The 19,839-nt window shown below is 32.7% G+C and overlaps 2 protein-coding genes across 7 annotated transcripts; both read left to right on the top strand.

The window, feature by feature from the left end:
- The first annotated feature begins 437 nt into the window (after window positions 1–437).
- On the top strand, window positions 438–12,415 carry LOC120626213 (cytochrome b5-related protein-like). 5 transcript variants are annotated; one of them, XR_005658845.1, is made up of 6 exons: window positions 443–1,008; window positions 4,183–4,586; window positions 4,672–4,860; window positions 5,679–5,915; window positions 6,774–6,979; window positions 7,376–7,512. XR_005658845.1 is itself a non-coding variant. In XM_039893612.1 (5 exons), the coding sequence occupies exons 1-5, from the start codon at window positions 754–756 to the stop codon at window positions 6,672–6,674; spliced, it is 1,203 nt and encodes a 400-aa protein (XP_039749546.1). In that variant the 5' UTR covers window positions 438–753; the 3' UTR covers window positions 6,675–6,685. The 5 variants fall into 5 exon arrangements, 4 of the variants coding, with proteins under 4 accessions (XP_039749546.1, XP_039749548.1, XP_039749547.1 ...); XM_039893612.1 differs by lacking the exons at window positions 6,774–6,979; window positions 7,376–7,512 and adding an exon at window positions 6,557–6,685 and having other exon boundaries at window positions 438–1,008; XM_039893614.1 differs by lacking the exons at window positions 6,774–6,979; window positions 7,376–7,512 and adding an exon at window positions 12,201–12,415 and having other exon boundaries at window positions 441–1,008.
- Window positions 12,416–12,505: 90 nt separating this feature from the next.
- On the top strand, window positions 12,506–14,352 carry LOC120626214 (ommochrome-binding protein-like). 2 transcript variants are annotated; one of them, XM_039893615.1, is made up of 2 exons: window positions 12,506–12,586; window positions 13,398–14,352. In XM_039893615.1, the coding sequence occupies exon 2, from the start codon at window positions 13,398–13,400 to the stop codon at window positions 14,238–14,240; it is 843 nt and encodes a 280-aa protein (XP_039749549.1). In that variant the 5' UTR covers window positions 12,506–12,586; the 3' UTR covers window positions 14,241–14,352. The 2 variants fall into 2 exon arrangements, with proteins under 2 accessions (XP_039749549.1, XP_039749550.1); XM_039893616.1 differs by lacking the exon at window positions 12,506–12,586 and adding an exon at window positions 12,628–12,717.
- The last annotated feature ends 5,487 nt before the right edge of the window (window positions 14,353–19,839 follow it).

Below are 19,839 nucleotides of genomic sequence, written 5' to 3'. Positions count from 1 at the left end.
CTGTAGCAGCATGCCGGGTCTATGGTCTAAAACTGAATCTCTTTGAAAGCGGAAGCCTGTGTCCAGCAGTGGGTCATAAGTAGACTGAGGATTGTGGTGATAAAGTTTCACTTTGTTATTACAAGCCGCTTCCCACGGTCCGGACTGACGGACAGACATCAAAGTTATCTTAGAAGTATTTTTGTCGCTATTGAATCAGGTTCAGTATTCATGTGAGTTTCAGGATGCGAAGAATAATAATGTTAGTAGTTAGTGTAATAAAAATAAATTAATTAATTGATTTGTTCTACGATGAAGTTATCAGAACAAAAACTTACAATTTAAATGTAAAATTTAAGAAACCCCATTTAAAACTTTCTTTCAATATAGTGTACATTATCCTACTAGTCAAGCCCTTTCATTTGAAACCCATATTTAGTGAGTTGTGAAAAATGTGTAATTTTCCATTTGTGATGATGGCTATTTTGGATTTGAAATTTGCATAGTGCATAGTATTTATACATCCATATGATCCTTTACTAACAGAGTGTCTCCGATAATACCTATTATTTAATTATTTATTGCTATCAGAAGCTCAAGTTTGCGGGACAATCTCTTAATTTTAAACACGGACCAAAATACACATAAGATAACGTTATAATATAAACATTGTATATAAGCAAACGCAAAGAGACAAGTTGTTATTCAAGGAGTCCATCATTGCGTGAAACGTACTCGTGTCTACATTATGTAAAACGTGATTAAAGTTTAAAAATGGCACCAAAAGACGCAGATTATTTAGAAATCGCTCATCAAAGAGCTATTGAAAAGAAAACTCACGTCAGCTTTCCGCAACTAAAGTACCCATCATTGAGAGACGAGGGTTTCAGAGACTATAAACAATGGCTGCTGGGAAAATCTATGGACGACGGCGCAGAAGGTTTGTGGAGGGTGCACGATAGCTTGTACGATTTAGGACAGTTTGTCGAGTCACATCCAGGAGGAGGTGAATGGTTGGAACTTACTAAGGTAATGTATATCAGTGAATAAGGGATGAGAATTTCCATCAGTGTCCTAACACTAAAATCATTAGGTGAGAAAAGTCCTTGCCTAATCTATACTATTTTATGTTTTATTCCCCCAAAGGCTTGCTTTGGAGGAATAAAACACTGACAGTACACTGCATTATCACTTACCTGTCACATGCAGTCTAAGATGGTAATGGGCTAACCTGTTTGGGGGTATGGCAGGGGGTGTTAGGCAGTTAAAATAAACCCATATCGTATCGGAACACTAAATCGCTTATCGGCACGTCTATGTCCATAGGGTAGTAACTAGCTACGGCTGCCTCCTCCCAACACAACGGACCAGACAAAATTTACATTTTATAAATACTTCTTCCGGAGATAGAACCTGGGACCTCCCGCGCGCAAAATCACAACGCTCGCTGCTGCACCAGAAAGGCAATCAAACATATAAGCACAAAATTCCAAATAGTTTTTTTTTAGTAGGACTTATGCAGGACTCAGCTGAAAATTAAACAGAACTTTCGCTACCTTCCTAAGAAAACAATGATATTCAATGACAATTTGAACTTTATTTAAACTTTATATAATATATAAATAAAGTTTAAATATAAATAATAGGAAATTCTGTGTGGTGCAATGTTATTTTATATATGTGTATTACATTTTTTAAATATATTTTTTTATTATTTACACCATAAAAACTGCTGTTTATAAAATATTTATATATTTGTAATGTGTGTATTTAAAAAGTCAAATGGGGTCACGAATTACTGTGGTGTAAAAATAAGTCCTAAGTAGCTAAACAATTGCTCGTAATAACATATGCTCATTTAACTTGACTTTATACACATTTGATGACATTGTTAAGAACTCCCAAGCATGCAGATTTCCTCACGATATTTTTCTTAATCGTTGAGCAAAGTAATATCAATTGCTTAATAATTAATATTTTACCAACGGCGTATGAAGACGGCGGCGTGAACGGCAGCTAATAAACCCATTGTGAGAGGAGATAGACCCGTGCCAGTGACTAAAACCCACCCCACACCCCACTATAGAGCACGAGTCTCTTTCGACAATGAGAAGGGGTTAAGGTTTCTAAAAGTTTAGGGTACAACTAGGGCAGAGCAGTTGAAACATAGGCTTTTGCAATCATTTGTGTAAAAACGTAACATTTTCAATATAAAAACAAGCATTTTAGAACATTACATTCGTAAACCTTTATGGCCGAGACGGTTTCCAAATTGAAAAATAAATTGAGGTTCCCATTTTGCGATTGTATGTTTCCAATTCAGTGCTAGAAACAACTCGTAGGTGCCACTTCACTCTATATTTATTTAGTAACGAATCGATTGCGTCTTCTATCAAGTTTTGTCCGATACATTTTTCTCTAATACAAGGGCATTCAGAAGCCCAGAAGATTTTCAGACTTTGATATTTTAAAATTAATTAAAATTAGTGTAGTATTGTGTATAAAAACTTAAATTGAGAGTAATCTTCAGATCCTGCAGACCCAAGAAGAAGCCAAAATGTACATAAAAATGCACAATTGCAGTATTAGAGCTTCATGTTTATTCACATCAAAGACTACCGCAAAGTAACGCCTACTTCTATCCAATAAAAACAAATGTTTACGGAGCATCTTCAACTTAGAACCTACTTTTCGTTTGCTTAAATACTTTTCATTTCATGATAGCTCATGGTTAAATTTGTCAGCTACTTCGAAGACTCCCGAAGTGCACCCGCCGTCTACGCCTTCGATCTGTCAACTTAGTTACAACTGATTTGGCAACAATAATAGTAAAAATTATGTTACCCTGACATAATTATACAGTAGGTACCTAGTAGTTTAATACTGTAAAAGTCTTATTTTATGTATTATATAGATCTTTACTTTACACAAGTCTGGTATCTGTATTGTATATTTGACCTTTTTATCAAATGACGTTCTACAAATATATTTTATACTAGCTGTTGCCCGCGACTTCGTCTGCGTTTGATTTTGTTTTTTGATGTGGCATTAAATTTAGTTGTAGATCTAAAAAAAATTAAAGTTTTAAGTATCGCTATGCCTTAAATGAGGGGTTTACTGCTGTCTGCTTAGGAGTTCTGTCCTCTATCTCAAACCACAGTTTGGGCAAAATTAAACCCATATTATAACCTCTATAGTACAAAAATAATTATTTAAATCGGTTATAATTTGTTGGAGTTATGGTGTAAAACCGTCAAACACTCATCCCCTCTCCCAAAGGAACCGAGCTTTATGTCAGGATAAAAAGTATCCTATATTACTTCTAACACTTCCAAGAATATGTATACAAATTTTCATGAGGATCGGTTTAGTCGTTTTTGCGTGAAAGCGTAACAAACAAACTTACATTGACATTTATAATATTAGTAGGGAAAGTTCACAAGTTTTTACTGAGATAATTTACAGTTCATCTACAAATATTATTTCAAACTACTGAGCTTATTTCATAGCATTGAACTGTTGTTTGGTTTGAACTTTATTTTTAAAAATTTTCAATAAAACAACTAGCGCTTATGCATAAACACCACCACCAATTCTATGGTAGTTTGAACTGAGAGTTCTAGAAGGATTTCGTTTTGTGCTCTATGAAATATTGTTATGTCGATTATGTTACACTTAAGACCGTCATAAAGATTTTTGTGGTATCTATACCTACATACCAAAGAGTAGTCAATTATTTAATAATTAAAAAAATGCACATATACACGTGAGAAGTGAAAAACTTATACACAATGTCTTGTTATTTAGGAGTGAATCAACCTTTTTTATTTTCTAAGCTTGTGTTTAATATATAAAACTTCCCTTTGAGTAAAATAATATCGGCATTAAAGGCAAACTAATATAAAATAATTATAGATAAATATTATAAAAAAGAGATGCCGTTTTCAAAATTTTCTTTATCAAGTAGAACTATACAAAATATAAAAAAAATGGTTTATATCTAGCAATATTATTGTTTTATACGCCATGACGTTGGCAGTAAAATTCATACCAAAGTGGTGCCTTCTTCGAGCATAATATGTATTATGCTCGAAGAAGGGAATCATTAAAATTATAACATTTCAAAGAAAACCTATTTGGTTAAAGGTGCGAGATGTGCCCTTTTTGAGGTAGCTTGCTCACACATACTTGGTATTTTTACAGGGTACAGATATAACTGAGGCGTTCGAATGTCACCACATCGCACCCATCGCAGAAAAACTGTTACCACGATTTTATGTTCGTGATGCCAAAACTCCAAGAAATTCTCCATTCACTTTCAAAGAAGATGGTTTCTATCGCACTTTAAAGAATCTAGTGAGTGAAGAAATCAAGAAAGTACCAAAAGATAAACTGAAATGTACAAATATGATAACAGATGGACTGTTTGTGGCATTACTTATATCATCGGCGTTGTCATGTTCGACTACCAATTATTGGCTTGTAATGGGATTCTCTATTGTGGCATCTGTTTCACTAGCCTGGCTTGTGGTTGCCGCCCACAACTATATACATAGGAAAGCAAGTTGGAGGATGTATTATTTTAATTTAAGCCTATGGTCTTACAGGTAGGTACATAAGATCTTTACATTACTGTTGTCTGTAAGTCTTTCTTATTTTAAGACAGATTCAATTTTTCTTTTCTTGTTTCAGGGAGTTTAGAGTAACTCATGCACTTTCACATCATTTATACCCAAATACTTTGATGGATATTGAAGTGAGCGGATTTGAACCGTTAATTTTTTGGAATCCCAGAAAAAACATGCCATTTTATGCTAATCTTGCTATTTTATTGGAATTTATTATTTTTCCATTCTTATTTATTACAAATTGGATAAGAAGGTACGTTATAAAAGATGACTTTCTAACTAATTGTTATAGCCTCTCTTCGTTTTGTGAACAGCCAGGTATTTAACCCTAGACATCCCACTTAAAAGTCACAACATCATCTATATTTCTACATCAAATTATTAAAATGTTGGGAATTTATCGCTCTAACTAGATAAATAAAACATTGTGAACTCCAAGTGAGATTTTTTTTGGGAAAAGAAAACTAAAATTACTTCTGCTGGATAGTGCTATAAAAATTCCAGTAATTTTTGCAATTGAATTATCGCAATTGTTTACGATAAATCATAAAAAAATATGAATGTATTAAAGGTGTATAAATTAGGCCTATTTGGATAAAGAAAACTTTTAAAACTTTAACATCGGATGGTTAAAAATCTCAACAATTTTAAATTGGAACAGTGCGGCGTGGCGCAAGCATAGGCACGAAGCCCAAAAATTATGTTTCTCGATTATATCCACAGACAATCCATAAAATTAACATTAATAAATATAAAAAATAATAAATAAATATACTACGCAATACACACAGCGCCATCTAGCCACAAAGTAAGCGTAGCTTGTGTTAGGAAAACTAAGATGACTGATGTTTTTTATGAATAATATAGATAAATACAAAAAATATACATAAACACCTAGACAAATTCATGTTCATCACACAAACATTTACCAGTTGTGGGAAACTGCCCACTGCGCCAATCGGCCTTTCCACCTGCCAAAGCACGGCAGAGAGAAAAGGAGAAGTTTACCCCGTTTAAACATATCTACCTATATTATTTGGATATTATTTCATGCATATAATTTTTTTTCAGAATGTTGGTTGCTTTATTACGTGATGGTTTATTTACAAAACATAATGGTATTTACTGGCATGACTTAATTGGTTTCTCGCTTCCGTTGTGGATGTATTTTGCCAGTAATGCCAACTTCTATGATGTGATCACGATATGGCTGGGAATATTGTGCGGAGGGAGTTTCGTCTTCTTTGTTATAGGAGCCAATGCTGCTCATCATCATCCGAAAATATTTAAGGATGGTGATCAAGTCAGGTAAGCCATTTATTCGGAAGTTTTTATACATTTGCCTAAGTATAACCACGAGGAGTTTTAAACACCAAAATGTAAAATCAGATAATTTTGTTATAAACACTAGCTGTTACCCGTAAATTCGTCCGCATACTTTTTTAAATGTGGCCGTCTCCAAGATGCAAACTACGAGTATTTCTATGCAAAATTTCACAAAGACTAGAACAAATGCATTTTTTTACATTTCGCGTGTAACTTTTAACCGCAGTATTTCCAGGATATATATTTTCCATCTCTAGGATAAAAGTTACATGTGTGCCTTCTATCAAGATCGGTTCAACGCTTGATTCGAACATAAGTAACAAACAAACAAATTTAAAATGTTAAATGGTTGACCCATTTATTAAATAGTTACTGTTACCGATGTTACTGATACATCGATGCAATACTCGAGTGTATACCAGTATCCCATGTACGTTAAATACGATTTAGTCTTGTGACTAACTCTCTGGGATATCATAACCTGGATACAAAAAATCAAGATCAAATTGAAATCTATAATAATGATTAATATCCTTCGCCCGGTGCAAATTTGTATTTATGTAATATATATTTAAGTGTAGTATTCTCTATGTATCTGAGTAAGTATATTAATGTTGTTTTAGCTCACTATATATATTTATCTTGCACACGGGCATGAGAGTAAATCTCGATAATAATAATATAAAAATAATTATTATTTATTGGGTAACTATGACCCATCTACTCTATAAAACAGAATAATTAAAAAAACAGCAATAATGAAAAACAAAATCAAACAATTACATGAGATATTAATATTAAATATACAAAAAAGTAAGAAATTATAATTTCGGCCTCCAGGCAGCCCAACAAGGGAGTTTAATAAAATGTGCTTGTGTACATGGAACTTGTAAATTGGAAAGTCGTATCAACTTATTAATGCCTTCAGAATGCCGTTACTGCTTACCCACGTTATTTTATCAAGGATGCTATTCGTTTTCTTCTGATGGCAAAAAAGTCATCAGTATGAGCCCTCGCGAAAATTTCAGATGCGCTACAATAACAAGGTAAGGCCAGCAGCATTCTGAAATCATCAATTCTGAACTCGTAGGGCGTTTAGCGATGCCTGTGTAATGCTGGTCCACAGAGATCCAGTGTAAAAGGTTTGACAAAAGGCTTTAAACAAACTAACTTTTTCTTCCTCGTTACATCAAACAAACCTGTGGACCTACATATTGCAGTACAGCGCCAAAGCCCTACGCTCTCATTCTATGTCTCCATCATCCTCAAGGTCATTGGTAAATTTAAAATGCTTAACATATTTAAGCGGGTGACAATTCAGTATAATACTATACTTTACTTCGCATCTTTAAATTTTTATATACCTTTGGCCCTAAAGGTCATGTATCGGCTCTTTATAATATGAGTAAGAAAATACCTAAGGATATATATTTTTCTTTCAGTGATGTAACACTTGATTGGGGCATGCACGAGCTAGAGGCAGTAATGGACAGACCGAACATAAACGATAGCCATTTCAAAGTGATGACCTTCTTTGGTCACCACTCTTTACATCATTTATTCCCCACCTTGGACCACGCCTTATTGGAATACTTATATCCAGTATTTCTTAAGCAATGCGAAAAATACAAAGCAAACTTTAGACAAATGTCACAATTGGAACTTTTTATTGGTCAGTTAAAAATGACACTTAAAACCGAACCTTCCCTTTTGTCTGAAAGATGCTTGTAAGATGATATTTCAATATAAATGTTTTTATTGAATAAGTTGTAATTTATGTTATTTAAGCACTTTGTATTGAATATCCATCATTTTGTAAATAAAACCGTGCCAGATGGATGTTCTATGTTAATAACAACAATCTATCCTTAATTAATGAATTATATCTCTTTAATGACGTATAAATGCCATTAATATCAATAGGTGTGAAGTCTTTTAATCCACACTAGTTAACTTGGTGGTCTACGACTTTAATCCTTCTCATTCTGATAAAGAGACCTGTAGTGGGCCAGTTATTGATATTGATGATATACTTACAAAAAATATTTATCTAGAGCGATTCAGAATCATTTCAGTGAACAGTTCGCCTGGAAGAAATCGCATTATTTACCCTTTAAGATAATCTAACCCTAAACTTATTATCCCTGTAAAATACAACCAAATAAAAATAGGTTTTTACTAAAGCGCTATCTGTTGACATATTATATTTTGAGCTAGATATTAATTAACAAATTATCATTAACAAAATAATAAAAATATGGAAATTGATCGTCTGTATATATTTTTGAATATTGGGTACAAATATATGATGATCAGGTACAATGAACTCGTAAACCATCACTTCAGTGGCATTTATTATTGTTGGTAACTAAAAATTACTTCGATGCTTTTATAGCTTTATTATTAATAAATATTTGAAACACAAAATACTGCATAATTTAGTGCACCTGAGCGCAAATCATTTCGGAATTTCATTTGCCATTTATTATTATAGAAGTAAAAAAAATATATTTCGTGGAAAAAATCTCCAGCTAAAAGCCATTAAGATGTTAAATAAGCTCATTTCAGTCTTATTTAGTTAATCAAGTCGAGGAACTAAAAATTTAAAGTCCAGACACCATTTGCAAGTTAATTTCGCAATTTGCGGCTGTTGCTTCTTCAGGGATCAGTTCAAAGTAAGAAAGTTTTCCTACTCAGAACAAATGTAAATATGATATGAAAGTATCATGTTACATTTTTAAATTTCTAATATAACATCATCATCGTTTATACACCATTAGTATTACTTATTAGTAAAAATTTCACTTCTAAAAATATTTTTTTTAATTCGATGACAAGTCCAATGTAGAAAATTACTGCTACTTGCTACTTAATAAACGACTTTCCTTGCTACTTAATAAAAGGGAATAATAATAATAAATAATAAATATACTACACAATACACACACCGCCATCTAGCCCCAAAGTAAGCGTGGCTTATGTTATGGGTGCTAAGATGACTGATGAATATTTTCTTTTATGAATAATATAGATAAATACTTATAAAATACATATAAACACACCAAGACAATGAAAAACATTTCTGTTCGTAACACAAACATTTCCCAATAGTGGGAATCGAACCCACGGCCTTTGTCCTAGAAAGCAGGGTCGCTGCCGACTGCGCCAATCGGCCATCACTTGTAGAATGAATGAAATACGAAGAAATGGGAAAACGAAGTACCTTTATGATCTAAATCTAGTAATTTTCAACATTTTACTTCGCACCTACTTAAAAATATTGTTCGCTTTTTAGTGGCTAGATTTGCAATCATATATATATTTTTATAAGCTAATGTCAACTGTTCATAATCTTTCACAAAATATTTTTTTTCGGAACCTGGGGCGTTTATAGTTGTGTGGATAATCCTAGCACGCCTTTATTGCCATGAGCATAAATTGCATTCGACCCATAGACCATAATCGTATTGCAACCCATGCCATACATATAATGATGTCCTTCAGGTAGCCATTCGTGGTCTTCATCATCAGTTTCACTTGACCAAATGGTGTTTTTCTAAAGCAAATAATCAAGTTACTTTAAAAAATACTCTAGTACTAGGTTTCGCTACAATATTTGAAGAGTTCTCTCGATTTCTTCAGGATCCCTTCAACAGATCTTCACCTGATGAATATGGGACTACATGGGAAGTATGTTGTTTCAAACAAAACAGAAAATTTAAATCAGTTTATAAATTTTAGATCTTATGACCAAATTTCAGATCCTATGTCTTCAATATCCAGATGTATTTTTCACCGTTGCAATGAAAGCAGGAATTTTATTATTAAGATTTAAGTACTAAGCAAACACAGAGTTCTTAATTAGATCATAAAAATTTTGTAGTAAAATAAGGAAAAGCGGTGTTTTACACAAAGTGTCGTTCCAGAATATTAATCTGACTAAAATAAAACCGAGGGCCTTAGGTATGCAGATTTCCTTACGATGTATTTTTCAAAGCAAGTAGTAAGCAAATTCTGATCCTCATTTGAATTTGAAAAGGTAAGGGCCAGAAAGCCCCTTTGGTTTTACTAAGATCAAAGCCTTCTGAATATTTTGTAACTCATAATTATTTTCTAGTTCATATTTCATACTTGATCGCTAGATGTAAAATTGTGGCATGTTTCGTGACATTGTAAAATATATTTACCAATTTAAATACCTTAATAAATTGATGGGTATTTCTGAATGCAGATGTCGCTTGTTGTTTTAATGCAACATAGTATACCATCTCCCGGTTATTCATCAAATCTACTAATGCGGCATTCAGGGGTGGCAGTAATCTGTTACCATCTACTAATCCGTAGCTATATATATATACATAAAAGCATAATTAAAAATATTGTTTATTCCTAGCCTTATCAAAATGTAAGAAGTAAAATGATACTATTTTTAGGATTCACCTGTGTTCATGAATCAAGTCAACCGAAGTCAGTCCAATTATGTTCTAAATAAAGCCATAACTCAGTAGGAAGTGTACCCAAGGGAGATCCCTTTCCAACAAAGGTTGGTTTGATTGCGCTGCAATAGATTTATTTCTATTATTATTCCTGATTATCTGGAGTAATGAAACCTTAAACATACCTAGGCTTGGTAAAAAAAACAGAACCACATTTTTATATTCAAAACAACTCTAAATCCTATCTTCTCATTTAAGGCTTGATTATATTTGAAGTTGCATAATTATACTAGATAAGGTTCGATAGTATTTTTTACTAGACTACAAGAGATCACACATTTTTATCGGAAGATGGATCGGAAACTGATAAAAACGATCTTGAAACAAACAGTAGGCGGAATTTATTTCAGCAATCTTTTAAGAAAACCCTATTTAAGCAACCAATACATTGGACTTAGCTTTTATTCTTATAGATTGTTCTGTCCAACATTGAAGAGGGTCAGTAATAAATCAAGCAGTTAATTTTGTGTCAAAGAAGCATTCCGGACTCGTTCGACAGACAATTGTCTTTTTTATCTGTCTCATTCAAACAAATTATCCTTAAACTAAAAAAAAAAGAGGAAAACATCTTTCTATACGTGTTTAAACTTTTATTTGTCATTACCTCATACAGTATGTTAAAATATTAATTACTAATAATGATTGATTGATTGAAAAGGAGAAGATTCTTAATACGTGTATAAAAATATTTTTTTGTATTTTTCGGGCATTATTTGGTTGTAAATGATCAATATTTATTTTTGCATTGGGAAAGTACACTTTATCTTTTTCTTCTTTGACGTAACAAGCAGATGGCCCACCTTACGATAAGTAAAAACCCATCTCCTATAAACAGAGCAATACTTTGCAGGACATGCAAGGAACACCTTGTACAAAGTGTCGCCCTACGTCCATCATCATGTTCCGGTTACACAGGCCACAATTAGTAAGCAATTGCAATTGCTTAGTAATTGTGGTGTAAAATAAGCATGGCTTATTTATTGTACTGCTCCGTACGAATTTTGTCTCAAAAATCTCTATTACTAGCTTAGCTTCTACTTCAAGTCTTACTTCCTGTGTGCTCCAGAGGTATTGCACTTGAAACTCTCTTAAAGATAACTCAAGAATTCCTCGAAATCATAAACGAAACATGTAGTGATTAAACTATCCTCTTCATTTTCGCTTAAAATCGCTCCTTGGTAGTCCGTAAAACGACAATTATTAAGATAGATTTTTGAATAAAGCTATCTAGTTTATACTATCTAGATTTGTACTCGGTTTGGGCCTGTCCAATCCCGCAATGTGCATTTTAAGAACATTGTTCCCTATATATTTGGGATCGGCGAGAAATAAGTTCTCCTGAATGCTATCCCAAAATTATGATCCTACCCTACTTGTTGTGAACACATTTATTATAAAATTATGCTTAAAATTCGCTCCTCAAAACCGGAGCATAATATAATTTCTTCAATCCTTATACTCCACACCAAACAGATCTTCGGCAATGTAGGGTACATTACTACACACGTTTCGCTCCGAAACCGGAGCATCCTCAGGAGATGTTGACTTAACAATTTTGTAAACTCAGAAAGAAAAATTAAGAAATTATAAATTACACCATACAGATTCTCCTGCTTTTCGCGAACTATAGCAAATTATACTTAACTTTCATAATATATCATGGATTTTCTCAAAGTAACGCCTGCTTCTATACAATATGTAAACAACTTTAAGACCATAGTTTTACATAATATTTGCAAATTTGGACTTACTACGTCGCTTGTTTCAGAAGTAATGGGGCTCTGACAGATGGGTGGAGAAGTGGACAACATTTTATTTTACCCAAGTAGACCCTAAGATCTTATTTAGATCGGTCAAAATATAAAGCAGCTCTTTTTTGAACGATATACTCTTGCTTCCTCTGTATAGTAAAAAAATTTAGTTTACTGTAATGAATAGCTTAGAAATCTTTATAAAAAATTGATACCAGCAATTGCGTACCCATTAGGATCATTTCTGCATAACAATTCACGGAATATGATGATACCTAATTGTAATTAATCGATATCATTAAATTATAACCTTTGGGAATAATATCATGAACTCGTTTAAAAACAACCTTATCAGTTTTATAAAGCTAGTTGTAATATATTCTCGCTGGTCAACAGTTGATAAATTGTAAGTATTTCATTAATATTAAGTTTTATTATAAATTAATTTGAATCTAAATTACGTAATAACTTTAAAAATATCGATCGTCATTATACGTACAGAATGGTTCTAATTTTGGTTTAATTACGAACACAACGGTAAAATATAATGTCTGTCAAAAAAATATTTGGTTTATATATGATAAAGATTTCTCTTAATTTCTGAGTTTAACTGTGTTTCTGAGTTATCTGAGTTTTAGTACACGCTCTTTAGTATGTCTTTCTCAGAACAAGTGTTTGCTCTTCAGTGGACTATGATGCTTTGAAACGGGTGCATCTTCCTTATCAAATCTGACATATTTTCATTAAGTTACATGTATTCGGGGATTTGTAGTAGACTTTTCTCTCAGATAGAGCTGTGTGCCAGGGGTCAAACACGGTCCCTCCAAAGGAAAACTCTCGAACAGCTGTATTATTTTAAAAGTGTTATCGCATTTGTTCGAATAAAGTATAATCCTTTTTTTAGGGGCTTCAAGGTGTATAATATAAAACTGAACCCTTAAAATATTATTGCTTTATGTGGTAACAGTAGTTCCCTTGATTCCTCAACCGAAATATATTTTTAAATAGTTTGACGATAGTCTATATATTTAGATATTTTTTATCGCGTCGAATCTGATACATCTTCTTATAGTAACTTTTAAAACTGACCCCATTAATTGTATTAATGAATATTATTACAGTTATTAATGTATTTCGACTTGAAGGGTATGAAGAATCATATATTAATCACTTTAGATTGGAACATGTAATTGTAATAATTATTTTCTTATTTTCAGATGAAGTTCATTATACTGTTGTCGCTATTAGCGTATGCAAATGCAAGAATACCTATTGAAAACTGTGATGGTATTGTTGTTCATAACATAAAACATGAACAACAAGTATTAAAAAATGACATAAAGAGTCCATACCAACTGGCGCTCGACTATAATACGAACACTTTATTCTTTAGTTATTCAAGTTCTGATCCAGAAAAAAGTTTTGAATCAGCTTACATTAACCTAAAGACCAATGAATTTAAAATTATAACAGGCATTAACGGAGGGTTTGCTAATGCAGTAGATGAGAAACAAAACATTGTCTACTTAGGTGGTCGAGACGGTATTTACCAGTTTGATTATGAAACCAAAGTTGCAACTCATATCGATGGCACCGACCATAATATTTGGCAACTGTTTTACAAAAAAGATTTGTACTATTCTAAATATCCAGAAGAACATGTTTATATATTCAAAGATCATCAATCTCATAGAGTACCTGAGCTAATTGATACGCAAGGAATGCTAGTTGCAGTTGATAACTTTGACAACATTTACTTTTCGAACTCATCTGGACTCTTCGTTCACAAAAAAATCAAGAATTATATATCTTACGTTGGTGATTACAACATTAACGGGTTCACGTGTGATGTTAATGGTAAAATATTTTTTTCTACTCCAGATGGCTTATTTTACATCGATGATAGCACGAAAAAAGTGGAAAAACTTACCTCAATCGAAACTGTATATGGAGTAGCCATAGAGGCTGATGGAAGCATAATTTACGCATCTGAAGATAGTCTTATTAGACTAAAACCAACTAAAACATATTGTTATAGTAACGAAAAAATTTCTCTGTAAAAACTCCTCATAATTAGAATCTTGCCTACCCTTGCCGATCCGATATCAATTATTTAATAGCATTTGTGCTATTTATTTGTACATTACAATTTCAGTTTTTATAATATAAAAAAAAAAAAAAGAAAATTTACATAAACCTATTTTTATTTAATACTAGAAGTTCCACGTACAATTTCTGATTTCCCGTGCGATTAAGAAACTTTCCCGCTTTTGTATAAACCCATTTACAGCGAGCAATATTCAGGCAAATGCAAAATTTTCCCAAGATTGGTTTAGTGGTTTACAACATTAATATATAATATTGCTCATTAAAACTTGTTAAAACCCATTAATACTCCTTGAAGCTAGCTATAATGACGGACCAGGCCGATGGCCAACTGATGGAAAGTGGAAAAATGTTGCCATTAAACAGAGCAACAGATTGCAGGGCATCCTAGGAACACTTTCATGAAGTGATTCACTGCATGTTCCCATAAACCTGAGGCTCATCTGCCTGTAAGTAAACCGGCGACCACGCCATTCAGACGGGAACACAATAAAGCTGCTTGCTGACAGAAATAAGCATGGGATGGGGGTAGTACTTCACGAGCTCTTTCAAAAAGAAGGGGGTAGATTCTACTACTACTAAATATAGTTAAAAATAACTAGTGGATGCCAGCAATTTCGTGTGCCTAGAATTCCTGATATCCCGTGAGATAACGACAATTTCCAAAGGTGCTTGTGGGCAAAAATCAAACTACAGGCCAAACGAATTTCAAAAAGTCAAAATGCTATGGATTAAACTTAATTAATTAATTAATATTATAATTATTTATTTTATTTGACACTTTGACTTTCGGTTCTCTTAGTATTTAAATTTTTACATTCAGGCATAGGTTCTAACTGTAGGTTGTTTGTTGGTCAGTAGGACATAGCTTTAAAATAGAATTCAAAATTCATAATTCATTTATGATAAAAATGCTTCTTAAAAACTTTTTTGTAAATATTTCTGTTTGTAGTGACTCTACCACAGGTTCGGAAGGCAGATTCTACAGAGAAGAACCCGGTAAAAAACTAAGCAGTTGGTCTTTTCCAATATCATTTTTATTTTTCTGTCTTGCGTGTGGTTAAGTTTTCCTGTCTAGATATAAAATGATTAGTTAGCTATATTAATTGTATTACTATTTCAATGGATTTATTTAATTCCACTTTCTTTTAAGTATAAGATGTAAAAAATATTTATAAAACGAGTAATATGAGCAATGAATATGGAATCCATTGATGGAAAGCGATTAATTGTCATTAGACTATTCCCCTACGTATGTGAAGAAGCAAAGCTTACACCCATTTATCTTGTCAACCGAATGATTGATGAGTTGGTGACGAAATCGAACACATTTGGGAGTAAATAGAGTAGACGAATGGTAAAAATTTAGATGGATCTAATGGTAGGTATGAACGTTTGCAGGTTGTTTTACTCAAACATTTATTTTGTATCTATATAAACTAGTGATCGCCCATCTGTCAAAATGCGACCATAATTAATTAAAATAATACGTTTGAGCATTATTAATTAAGGTTCAATTGTCAAACGCATAGACTTCACTGTTGACAATTTTCCCATTTTTTTTCAAACAAATTATAATTCAAAAAATGTTTAAACAAAGTTTATTAAATGCGTGTCGAGTACTTGGCAGTGTGTTATTTTTTTCATTGATTTAATGTATTTCTTACGCATAATTTAAGAAAAATATTAGCATTCTGCAATTCTTATCTAAACTATGTGTGGGAAATTTTAAACTTAATTTTTGTAAAAAGGCCCACAAAGTTTATGCTTCACGCATTAATAGATTAAAATAGAATGTATTTTCGATGTGTCATATGCAATAAAAATATCATTTCTTAAATATTTCAACTTTATAGTGTGGATTTAATTTCTTTTATAACAAGTTTTCAGCCTCAAAATAATGGTATTAGACAACCTGTTGGCGCTATGGACCTACTATAGACAACATAGATTGTAGTTTGTTTCAGCGTTGTTGCCAATGCACAACATAAGGTTGAGTTTGCGGCCATTTGCCATATTGTTAATAATAAATTGGTAATAATTTAGTTCGAGTTTTAACAATAGAAAATGGCAATAAAGGTTTATTATTATTAGATATCGATTAGGAAAAAGTATAATACCTAGCCCGCTTTTATCAATGACTGCATAAACACTAACCACCAGATGAATGATGATAATAAAAAGCGCTTTATCCGCGTCCAACATAAGTAAATCATAACATATACATACTACTACAAAAATAAAGATTACTTTTTATAGAATTATACCAGTCTTTTACAAAAAAGCACATTTTATATCGAAAATCATGTAACACATGTAAGATGATTTCCAATCCTCAGTATTTCGCATAAAACGTTAATCCTAATAAAATTTAGTCATTTCATGACTAAGGCAATCTCACGTAGATAATCTTGAGCAGCTTGCTATTCGGTTGTAGGTATAGTTTAATAAAAAAATCATATGAAATTATTAACTATTCAATCTTATAGTTCGCGCGTTTGCTGCTCCTTATGCAATAGGCGTCACCACAAAAAGAGATTTGACATTTTTGTGAGCGTCGCCCAGCTGCGGATAGGAAAACCTCTTTGAAGATGGTAACCGTGCGGTTGATCCGCTATATTCGCGCGTTTGCTGCTCCTTATGTAATAGGCGTCACCACAAAAAGAGATTTGACATTTTTGTCAGCGTGACCCAGCTGCAAATAGGAAAACAAGTTTGAAGAAGGTAGCCAAGCGGTTCAACCGCTATATTATCCCTGAATATAATCTTTTTTTGTACGAAAATTGCTTAGACGGCGGAATATGAAATTTTTCACACTTATAGTTTATATAGAACTTTTCTATATAAATACAAGTGCAGAAAACTAATATTTTTCTTAAATCATGCATATTCAATACATTAAATAAAAAGAAATAACATTATTATTTTTTTTGATTCTTTTTAATTTGTTAGAAAAAAATAGGTTTATATTATAATGACAAATTTTATTAATTATTTATAGAACAAATTATTTAAAATAATAACAAATATTTTAACTATTTATAATAACAAATTAACTAGAAATTAGCAGTGTCAGTGTCAGTGCCTTGGCAAAATCTGTAATACTAGAAGTATCCATCAATAGCCTGTAATAGTTGCTGGACCGAAAAAAAAATCCCAAAGGCTTCTCCCAATGGGAAGGTTTGCCCATACGGGTTGGTGGTCGCAGTAGATGGTATTGGTAATGGTAGCACTGAGAACTCAGCTGCATATTCGCCGTACCGTTCTCGTACTTTAGTCGCCTCGTACGACACCCACGCATGGGAGGGGTGGTGACGACTATATACTGATCTGCCGTCGCCACACGACTATAGTATTTGACAGTAGACCCTTTATAATGAACAAACTTATTATTTAAATAGATTGTGGTTGAATTTGACCAATGCGGGAACACTGGTATAATAATAATTACGTGAAAATCATAACAGTTAGTGACAAAATCAAAGCAAATTTATTAAATTTTACGTTTCAATTTATTTCACGTTAAATTTATAGTTACGGGTTAAACAAAGGATGCGATCTAACTTTATTTGCCTAAAAGTCATTTGGTTACACAAATGGCGATGTTCATTGGAATGTAGGCCGTATAATTGAGTTCGCTAATGGAATAGCGAAGGCGAAATGTTGTGATGTGAAAGGGTTTGATAATTTAGCACATGGGATGACTTCACTTGTCTAAATGATAATTAAGACTTTTTAATAATCAAATCAACCATTACCGACCAACTACACGGCAAAGGACTCCTCCCACAGTGGGAAAGGTATTGCCCTGGTCACGACGCTGGCCCAGTGCAGATTGGTGGACCCCACCCACCTTGGAGAACATTATGGAGAAGTCTCAGAAATGCACGTTTCTTCATAGTTGAAGCAAGTGACTTTTTAATACCATGAACATAACTTAGCGAAGTTAGAGTAGTGGGAAAGTAGTGGGATCTTGTCCCCCCAAAAGTGAAATTGATGTGCTACTTAGTAGGATTTAGAATATATACATATTTAAATTTTTGCTTAATACGTAAGTGATACCTACGGTTCATATCTGGAAACATTTTACACATTAACTGATTAACAAAATATTAGCCAAGACATCATTATAAAATATACGTACTAAGTACTCTAACACGTTTCGCCAACTATTCATTGTTTGATAAGTTTTGATTCACGATGGCCGAAAACCATTGATGAACTGTTTTGTTTTGCTATTCGTATGCTAATAATTATTCTCGACCTTGTGTTTGTTATTATTGTTATAAGAATCAAATAAAACAATTTTTTTAGACAATTAAGTAAATAACTAAGACACACTACAATAATTTTTAGCTTTGAATATTATGTGTATCATCATTGCCAGCTTTGTCTAAATTACACAAAAGTATATTAAACCCCGCTATTTAACTATTTTGAAACGGTATATCAACCAACTAGGACTTAACGCACATTCATTCACAATTTTCATTATGGTTGTGTAGATACTCGTAAATGCTTTGAAGATTCCTGTGAAATAGGCATTGCTCGAGTTATCTTTAGATCGCGGCAATTTGTTTTCAGTAAATTGCCTATTCATCCCCACATAAACGTGAGTTATGAGCGTCCTTGGATAAACATCTTCACCAATAACGCGGTATTAAACGCAATTCACAAATTCAAATTTTCTCTTGTTTTTATCACTTTTTAACAAAAGTGATATTATCTCCACTGATGATTACTTTATAGAAGAGTCATTCAATCTGCTTTATTATAAGCCTAAAAGGCATCGTACAATAAAAAAATATGTAAATATATTTTAAATTGAGAATAATATTAAGAAGAAGAAGAAATACTTTATTGCACAGAGACATCAAAATATACGTAAAATAAAGAATAAACAAAATAAAAGAATATAAAATTTTTTTACATGCAAAGGCGGTCTTATTGCTGCAAGCAATCTCATACAGGCAACCTCTTTATATTATATTATATGGCGGGATACGTTTTCTTACCAAGAATTATTGAGCGTACTATTTACAGGACTCGACACGCTTTGGAGATTTCGAAACATTTAGGAAGAAGTAAATATATGTATTATTTTTATGCATTTTAAAATTTACTAATTGCATAATACCTGCAAATGTAGGTAATAAAAAAATCTTTAAAATCATTATTTTAACTCTATAAAGATAATATTGTTTATTGCTTAAATTTAACTTACACTGTGTAATTAATATTTCTTTAGTGACGATTTGAAGATCATTAATGTATTTCTCAGTACACACCTGGAACTTCTAGGTTAACTTCTAAGCTATATGTGTTTTAAGGAAGCAAGCAAAATATCACTCACTTTTAACGGTGAAGGAAACTATCATCGGGATACCTGCATGCATGCCTCAGAGTCCTCTATAATGTTCTCAAATGTATATGGAGTCCGACAATCCGCGTTGAGCCAGCGTGGTGGGCTAACGCCTTAACCCGCCTTGTGGGAGGAGAACCGTGCCCTGATGATGAATGCGAAGTTTAATGTGACATTGTTGATGTTTTATT

This window comes from Pararge aegeria, chromosome 9 (assembly GCF_905163445.1).
Source record: "Pararge aegeria chromosome 9, ilParAegt1.1, whole genome shotgun sequence".
Classification (NCBI taxonomy): domain Eukaryota; kingdom Metazoa; phylum Arthropoda; class Insecta; order Lepidoptera; family Nymphalidae; genus Pararge; species Pararge aegeria.
The sequence above is the reverse complement of the archived record's forward strand: the minus strand, read 5'-3'. Positions and strand labels throughout refer to the sequence as shown.